Here is a 9,420-nt window from a genome sequence, read left to right as displayed (position 1 = left end):
GGACCAATATGACCGCAATTCATGCTTTTTAGTTAGACCCATGTTGAGGAGAAGGCCCAGAAAAATTTTAATTTCGGAAACTTGGACTGGTTTCCACCGGAAAGGCTGGGCATAAAAGCTTCCCGGGTTTGCGGTTATAAATTGTGTGGCATACCGGTTTGTCTCTGCCACGACTAAGTCCAAGAGCTCCGCAGTCAAGAACAGCTCAAAAAATCCCAGGGCCGAACCGATTTGAGCCGTCTCAACCCGAACTCCAGACTGGGCGGTGAAAGGGGGAACTACAGGTGCGGCTGAAGTTGGTGACTGCCAATCAGGGTTTGCCAGCACCTCAGGGACTCTAGGGGCTCTACGGGCCTGTCTGTGCGGTGGCTGCGACGGGGTAACTACTGCACGTGCCACCGTACCAGCTTCAACTGCCCTTCTGGTGCTCGCTACTTCACCATGTTGTACGGCAGTGCTGGTACTAGGTCCAGGAAGGGCTGCGCTGCTGGTGTATGCCTCACCACGTGATCCGGCAGCGACAGCCCCACTCTGCTGCTCTTGAAGCGGATCCTGCGTAACCTGTGGTCTAGCGACACGGGGCCGGGTACGCCTGGTGCTATCAGGGACCTCAGCCTCCTCGTCCGAACTTTGGGTCAGAGAGCCACTGCTTTCCACAGGTTCATATTCTGACCCGCTAGATTCGTCAGATGAGGGTTCCCACTCCTCATCCGACTGGGTCAGAATCCTGTAGGCCTCTTCAGAAGAATACCCCCTGTTTGACATTTTGGACTACTAAATTTAGGGGTATTCCCTGAGACTACCCAAGAAAAAAAGCAAACCTGTCTTACAAAGGGGAGGCTAGCGAAGTACCGGAGGCCGCTGCGGTTGATAAAAAATATCAAAACTGATTTTTTTATCGCCGCAGTGCGTGTACAGTGAATGTGCAGTGATCAAAAAACAAAAAATTTTTTGTCACTGCGGCGGGGCGGGCGTGGGTGAACGCACGTGTGGGCGACCGATCAGGCCTGATCGGGCAAACACTGCGTTTTGGGTGGAGGGCGAGCTAAGGTGACACTAATACAAGTATAGATCTGACAGTGATCAGTTTTGATCACTTACAGATACTATAAAAGTACAAATGCTGATTAGCGATACGCTAATCAGCGAATAAAAGTGACTGCGGTGCAGTGGGCTGGGCGCTAACTGACGCTAACTACCTAACCAAGGGGCCTAAACTATCCCTAAAACCTAACAGCCAATACTAGTGGAAAAAAAAAAGTGACAGTTTACACTGATCACTTTTTTTCCTTTCACTAGTGATTGACAGGGGCGATCAAAGGGGTGATCAAAGGGTTAATTGGGGTGCAGGGGGGTGATCTGGGGCTAAGGTGTAGTGTTTGGTGTACTCACAGTTCAGTCTGCTCCTGTGCTGGATCCAACCGACGAAAAGGACCAGCACAGGAGCAGACAAGCCATATAACAGATCATATTTACTAATATGATCTGTTATATGGCTTGTGATTGGATTTTTTGAAAATCGCCAGCCTGCCAGCCAATGATCGTTGCTGGCAGGCTGGTGACGAAATTGTTCTTTAACTTTTGCCGGCCCGCGATGCGCATGCGCGGGCCGGCAATACCCGAAATCTCGCGTCTCGCGAGATGACGCACGGATGCGTCCAGGAGGAATGAATCAACCACCTTCCGGACGCATCCGTGCGTTAGGCGGTCGGGAGGTGGTTAATGGTGAAGGGTTCCCTTTAAATAATAGTTACACAGATAAAAATAAAACAAGTGTGCAGGTTTTGCAGCCAACAAATGCAATCCTAAAAGTCAGAACACAATATCTGGTATCAAGTGAGAATAAAAATACACATTCTCCTTTCCATCTGGCTGGAAGAGCAATCACGAGAAATAAGTGAAGTATCAAACACACAATACTGTGACAAGTGCCATATAAAAGGAATCTCTGTCTTCCCTCATTTTTGGTCAACTAGAAAGACTAAAAAGAAAAAATGTGATTCCATAGGATTTTCTAATGACATGCCCTCAATTAACTACTAATAGAGCCAAGACGAGGGCTAGTTAAAGTTGGCAGCTGTCTAGGGCAAACAGAGGCTGCGAGTGGAGCCCAAGATCTCCCTCTAATCACACATGTCCTCATTAGGTACCCTCATAGGTTAATAGTGGCAGGGTGTATTCAGACTCTCGGCTCCATTGGAACAATAGAGACAAGAGACAATCTGGTGGTGGTGGTTTCTACTTCAGATACATGACAGGTAGCCAGCTAGTACGGAGTTAAATGGTCTTCATGCACTACCCTACATGCTCTATCAGAGGCAACAACTAGATGTCATACAGGTGATACAGAATATCAACCCGTACCCTGAGCAAACACATCCACATTACAGTGCTATTAACACGTTGAACTCATACATGTAAACTAGTGCAGACATTAACTTTAGATGTTGTCCTGCAATCAATGTTTTAAAGGCTCATATTGGTTGCCATAGGCAACATCTCCAAATCCTGCATTGTTTTAATCTCTGCTTGCGGTCACTGAATGGGAAACTTCACTGAATAAATGTGATGATCACAAATGTGCTGAGTAGAGATGAGCGAACTTCTGTTTTAAGTTTGGCGTCTAAAGTTCGGCTTCCGGTTAGCGGAGGATCCCGATATGGATTCCGAATTCCGTTGTGGTCCGTGGTAGCGGAATCAATAATGGCCATTATTGATTCCGCTACCACGGACCACAACGGAATTCGGAATCCATATCGGGATCCTCCGCTAACCGGAAGCCGAACTTTAGACGCCGAACTTAAAACAGAAGTTCGCTCATCTCTAGTGCTGAGCTGTGAGTTCAGATAACGGTACTGCACAAATTATGCATACGTGTCCATCAAATGACCAGAACAGACTGAATGTTCCTATTACTATAGCCTATAGTAATAGATGACCTATATCTTTGGGATAGGTCATCAATATGAGAAGGGCGGAGGTCCAACTCTCGTCTTCGCCTGCCAATCAGCTGTTTGAGGAGGCCACATGGCTCCCATGAGCGCTGCAGTCTCCTCGCAGCTTACCAAACACAGCTCCATACACCGTATAGCGGCTGTGCTTGGTATTGCAGCTCAGCCCCATTCACTTCAATGGAGCTGAGCTGGGCCTAGGCCATGTGACCAATGAACGTGACATCACATGGCCTAGGAAGAGGCCTAAGTGCTTACGGAGCACCATGGCGTCTTCATACAGTTGATCGGCAGGGATCCCTGCCGATCTCATATTGATGTCCTATGCTGAGGATGGGTCATCAATATGTAAGTCCCGGAGGACTCCTGTAAAGAATTATTTCCTGAATACCACACACCCTATACTTGAGGATGGTTTTTGTGAGAAGAAGACTGTTAAAGAGACAGAAGTATTAAACATAGATATGCCTTCATTGTTATGAGTCACTATATGCACTTTCCTCAGTCTGTAGACATTTGTAATGTGTGAGAGAAGACAACAGAAGCAGGGCTGTAGACAAAAGTTTATTTACACCATACAACATTTTAAATATTTTATACAGAGCTGCAGCGGAGGAAGCCACTAGGAGCTTCCAAGATAAAACTGCAATAATAAAGATGTGAAATATATTATTCATATAAAAGTGAGATTATTACTTTATTGCATTTAAAGCAATGAAGAACATAGCTCAACAACATTCATTTAATGACAAAAATTTTGCTTTTTATATTATAAAGTAAAAAGTGTAGTAATGGCCAAACAGACTGTTATAAATTTTAAAAACTGCATATATACATTGTGCTTCATGGTGAAGTTTTTTGAAAACTAAACCAAATGAAGCTGTTACAACATGAATTGTTGTTTGAGGTTGATCTATAAAGATTACCTTACAAATCCATTCCACGGGTACTTACAACACATGATGGTAAGATTTGTACACCTGGTTCTGCACTAGATATTCTAGTGAGAGTAGACAAGAAGTTGAAAAGAAAAAAAAGAAAAGAAAAAAATAAAGAACACTGACGTTTGGCACATGAAGTTCCTGACATGAATTTGTCACAAAAGTCCAGGCGCCAGGGCTTCTAAAGTTTGTTAGTGTCAGTGCAAATGACTTGTTTTCTTCTTTCAGTCTTTTTTTTATAGTAATATTAAACCTCTGTTTGAAAGTCGCCTTCCTGTACATCTAAAGGCAAATTTAGACACTTCTCCCATTCTGAAGGTCTAAGTTCTAAAGAATCTTTTGCTTCTGAATCTAATACATTTATTGTTGTATAGTGTTGATAATCACTTGGGCTTTTGAAACTGTCCCATGGATTCTTGTTTACTGCTGGGTTATCCTGTTCAAAAAAATATAAAAAGAAACAATGTAATGTAAGTCACTATTAGTACCATAAAACGACACCATCTACTAATATACCAAAATATATAAAACACTGCATGTATATTTCCGAGCAGTATTTTGAGCAGTAAAAAAATAAAATAGATAACAAATTGCTTTAAAAAAATTCATCATTGGTTATTTGAAGAGCATCTATCAGCAGGTTCAAAGCTGTTAAATCAGGCATAATGTCTGGCAGAGATGATTCTGATGTGTAAAATAATACCTTTATTATCATAAAGGTATAGTCATTATTTATATACAAATTAGCGCTAAGCCCCTCAGAGCACCAGATCTTCCCCACCCTGCACATCCTGCCACTTACCCATTCTCCTTCATTGAAAGGGACAAGCATCTCACCTGGCACAATCTAATGCCTGTGCCATAGATTTCTTTATTGGCGCATGCGCAGAGCATACAATATGCGGGAAGCAGATCTTCTGTGCATGTGATGACAGTAGAAACCAAAACTCAGGGTCAATTAAGTGAAATTGACGAGTGGCAGGAAGTACATGGTGGGGACAATCTGGTGCTCCGAGGGGCCCACTCCTGCTCCTTAGTGGACCAATGAGCAAATTTGCTAAGTAAAAGCAGCTATTTCTTGGTGTCAAGCATATACATAAAAATATAATTTTATTCGCCAAGATTTGAATAGACGTTGTCTCTATGAGAGGGTTACTACAAGACATTGTCCCTATTTTAATAGGACTGATTCTGCTGATAGATGCTCTTCAAGGGCTTTAGCTACATTTGTTTTGTCTGCAAGGACGTTCTGAGTTTAATGATCTAGATATTTTGTCACATAAATATGAATTTTTAAGTACATTATGTACGTTTCTAAACTGGAATAAAATAAGCACAAGAAATCATATAAACATTCAACAATTGTTTTTGAGGCTATAAAGCCTTAAAACAGTTGCCTCATAGAGACTCCTTCTATTTATATGCCTTACTGGGGCAAATAGATGTCACAGAGGGGATCCCTAAAAACCTAATCATATAAAATCAGCATGTACACTGCAAATATGTATATATAATAGTAACATTCACAAAGTAATGGAACTTGCTGAATTTTTCATTAGAAAACAAATCTTTTTGATGCCTCAGTCACTACAAAGTAGGAGCCATAAAGAGTAGAATAAAGGCCTCATGGAATGGCAGTATAATGGTTGGCGCTTGTGTGGAACCATAAAACATCTTCATATGTAAAAAATCCGACCTGGTCATATGATGGCTATGCATCATGCACATGTGTGTCTGTCACATGATCCAAAAAGATTTTTGTCCCTGAGGTGTAAACAATGAAACGACTGGAAACACAGATGTTGCACTCGTTCAATATACAGTAAAACTCCTTATTTCAAACCCTCTACAACTCTACTAGCAGTGACATCAAATAGATGGTAACAGAGCTCTACAATAATTTTACATACCATACTTCCAGTATTTGGTATATCCCGAAATCTGTCCAGAGTTTGAAATTTCTGGTTTAATTCCTGAAATAGTTCCATATGCCTCTTTCTAGTATGCATGACCTTCTGTTAACAAAAAAGGGATAATTTTAATAGCTTTAAAAATGACATACAATAATCAAATAATCACGTTAACAGTACAATAGTTTATTATTATACTTTCGGTACATACTGCATTTTTTTTTTTTTTTTTAACCCAGTGCTAATTTTTTTGTTTTGCACAACATGGATTCTTTTTTTTATCACATTAAAAATTACATTTATTTATGGGCATTATGCAGTCTATAAATCTACAATGGCTAAAGCTGACCATATAGGGTATATCTGACGTGATTTAACTGTGCTTCATTGTAAATCTTTGTGGTGGCATCAGTCAAGTACAGTCCGATGATTGATTGGGTCATCCATCAGTCTTTTGAGGCTTCGTGCCTATGGCCAATTTATGCAAAAACTCCAGGCAAAACTCATACACTGCTATTCTTGGTACGAGGGATGCTGCCTTTGGGGTTTTCTAAATCACTGCCATGCACTGAACTCTCAGGCCATGCACTTGGCATAACATACTATATAACTTTTGTCCAAAGTATTTCTTTCAAAAGATGTATCGTTTTATATTATTTCTACTCAATTTTTTCTGGTACTAGATGTTTTATTTTATTCTGTATTATTATTAACAGCAATTCAAAAATACACTTTACAACAACCACGTGAACATAGGGAAATGGTATTCATTGACTTCTATGGAAGTATGTCTTAGATATTCTCTGTCACCTGTCAGAGGTCATTGTGCAGGGAGGGTGAAGCATTGAGCTATGACCATCAGCTACTGTAAGTGATGATCTCTACTGAACAGGAAGTGTCAGTCTATTGTTAAACTCAGTGCTTAGAGTGCAAAATACAAGAAATACTTTTTATACAAATAGTGAAGCGGAAGACACATTTAACACGAAAACATGATTTAATGGTCATTTTTGATGATACGTGCCATTTAATTTCTAATGCTTAACATTATATGGTACCCATAGAATTATAGATAAACTATCTAAAGTTCTTAACTATGACCACAGTATGGCACTTTAAGGGGGAATCTTATGGAGACAAAGTTCTGTTCCTAATAAAGATGAGAATATGAACAGCAGGAAGAAATTGGTCACGTTATTGTCATACAAAAAGGTATTAATTGGATAGTCAGTAAAAGTTATTTAAAGGCATAAATATAGTTATTTAGCTCTGCTCATTACCATGTGCTAGACTTGCATAACACGATTTTTAAGGCTGGTGTCTTTAACTGAAAACATTGCATCTTGTACTGGAGGCCTAGTTTCTCAGACATATTTATTGACTTTATTTCCCACCTTGCACCCCAACAACCAGCTGTTCAGGGACTTAAACTTAGTTCCACCAGAGTTCAATTAACACACTCTGGCTCTGTTATTCCTTGATTACCCTATGCTGATGTCTCCCAACAGTATAAGTACAGGGAACCATTAACTTTCAAATAACAAGAATTTCTTTCCTTAGCCAAGCTTGTTTTGTTACTGTAAGTCATGGTTAGAATTTCAGAACTGGGTAACATATAGACCAATTTCCATTATAAATGTGTTAATAAACCCTTGTGAGAATATCAGATGGGACGATTGTACAGTACAAACTGTGCTTCTTGATATGAGGCCATGAAAGCAAACAATTCTCATTTTATGGCAAAAATGTCTCTGTTTTTGTTTTCTTCTTTTTCTTCAATTTGTCACTTGTAATTTTTTAGTGCTATTGAAACCACATTTCTTTTTCTAATCAGTTTTATTTCTGATTGTAGATTTTATTTTATTCTATGTCCTGGACATAATTATGGGGGTTGCCATCTTGCAGAGCTGTTGTTAACAGCATTTAGAGACATGCTTTACAGCAGCCACCATGGGCCATAGACACATTGACTTCTGTGGGAGAGTTCTAGGTATGCTCTGTGACCTGTGCAGTGGTTATAGCACAAGGAAGGTGCAGATACGCTTTTCCAATCAACTATTGTGAATGGTGTAATCTGTGTTATCTATATGTAGGTGATGCCTGTTATTGTAGTCCTGCCTGAGATAATAATGAGATGACTGCTGAAAAGTGATCTATACAGACCAAGAGTGGCACCTATTATTAGGCTTAATGACGAGTGAGAAAAAATTTTTTTTAAGAGAAAGTGTATTAGAAATAAGATCATCATAATTCTAATATGTTTAACATAAAAATTTAATTTAAACAGGTTATTTTCTAAATATCATAAATATTATAAGGATAGATTATGAAACCACCAATGAAAAAAACTAGAGGTGTGACCCATTGCGGTCACATTAGTACACACATCTCAGCATATAAGCACATAGAAAATATTATTCTGTGTTATCTATATGTAGGTGATGCTTTTTTTGTAGTCCTGCCTGATATAATAATGAGATGACTTCTGAAAAGTGATCTATACAGACCAACAGTGGCACCTATTATTAGGCTTTGACATCACCAATAAAAAAAAAATAGAGGTGTGACCCATTGCGGTCACATTAGTACACACATCTCAGCATATTAGCACATAGAAAATATTAAGATTTAAGTGATTACAAAAGCTACTAACAATACCTGATTACTGTAAATGTAGAGAATATGAATGATTCCCTGATCTCAACATTAATAAAGCAAATACAGGAATGCAAGATACAGGGAGGAAAAAAAGAGACCCTTCACACAGTGTTTCTCAGCAACAAGAATTCTCCAATTCATTCAATAGTTATCACATTAGAATAATTACCCCTAAAAAGCCTTGTAACTCACAATCACTTGTCTCAAAACCACCGATGGGTACACTGTGCACATTGCGTATCAGATACATTCACCCTTCATCAGGAGATAACAATAAACTACCATAGCATCTCCTTTTCTGTAGCAATCTCCACTGAGTGCATTCCACGAACCAGAATTAATGTGGAATTAATCATTGAACGGGATCTGTCACCATGAAAAACATCCATCAACTACTATAATGCATGGATAGGAGGCCGGACACAGATTTAAATGATGACCCTACTTTCACGTGACTGCAGTAAGCTCATAAATAGTCCCTGTTTTGTACAGTGTGAAAATGAATTACTTTTTTTTTTTATTATTTATTTTCATTTTCAGCATATAAAAATTCAAAAAAACAGGAAAACAACCAAGAAGCAGAAAACATAGGCGATGATAGTTCAGGAATATACACAAACATAATTATCATTAATCATCGGGAATCTATCCTTATCCTGTTTCTTTTCTCATGTCATACATTTATAAAGGCAAATTATAAGAGGGGGTGCCATCCCTCTGTCTACGCTCTCAAAATCAGAGTAATTAGCTCTTAGCCCAGCCACAGCTAGTGTATACACAGTCCGCTCAGGAGTCCACTCCATATACTCTTCATGCACCTTGAATGTACATTTATGTCCAAGTACAATAACATTTTGCTGTTTTGCTAAACATTCCAATTACCCAAAAGTAATTTTATGAGTTGGGTAGTTTTTAGCAACAAGCTTGCATTTCTTCTAGTTTACGATATGATCGGGACTA

At 39.4% G+C, this 9,420-nt stretch overlaps 1 protein-coding gene across 4 annotated transcripts in view; it reads right to left on the bottom strand.

Annotated features, from left to right (window-relative positions):
- Nucleotides 1-3,520: 3,520 nt before the first annotated feature.
- The window catches only part of ADGRB3 (adhesion G protein-coupled receptor B3), a 1,057,188-nt gene continuing 1,051,288 nt past the window's right edge, over nt 3,521-9,420 (bottom strand). For 3 of the 4 annotated variants that reach the window (XM_040428625.1, XM_040428624.1, XM_040428627.1), the window contains 2 exons: nt 5,803-5,907; nt 3,521-4,328 (listed from right to left, as the gene is read on the bottom strand). In XM_040428625.1, the coding sequence (XP_040284559.1) occupies nt 4,140-4,328; nt 5,803-5,907 (294 nt within the window). In that variant the 3' untranslated portion in view covers nt 3,521-4,139. The remainder of the gene's footprint in view (nt 4,329-5,802; nt 5,908-9,420) is intronic. The other variant, XM_040428626.1, reaches the window with a different exon arrangement.

The sequence above is a fragment of the Bufo bufo genome, chromosome 4, assembly GCF_905171765.1.
Source record: "Bufo bufo chromosome 4, aBufBuf1.1, whole genome shotgun sequence".
Classification (NCBI taxonomy): domain Eukaryota; kingdom Metazoa; phylum Chordata; class Amphibia; order Anura; family Bufonidae; genus Bufo; species Bufo bufo.
Note: the sequence above shows the minus strand (reverse complement) of the source record. Positions and strands in the feature narration are given on the sequence as shown.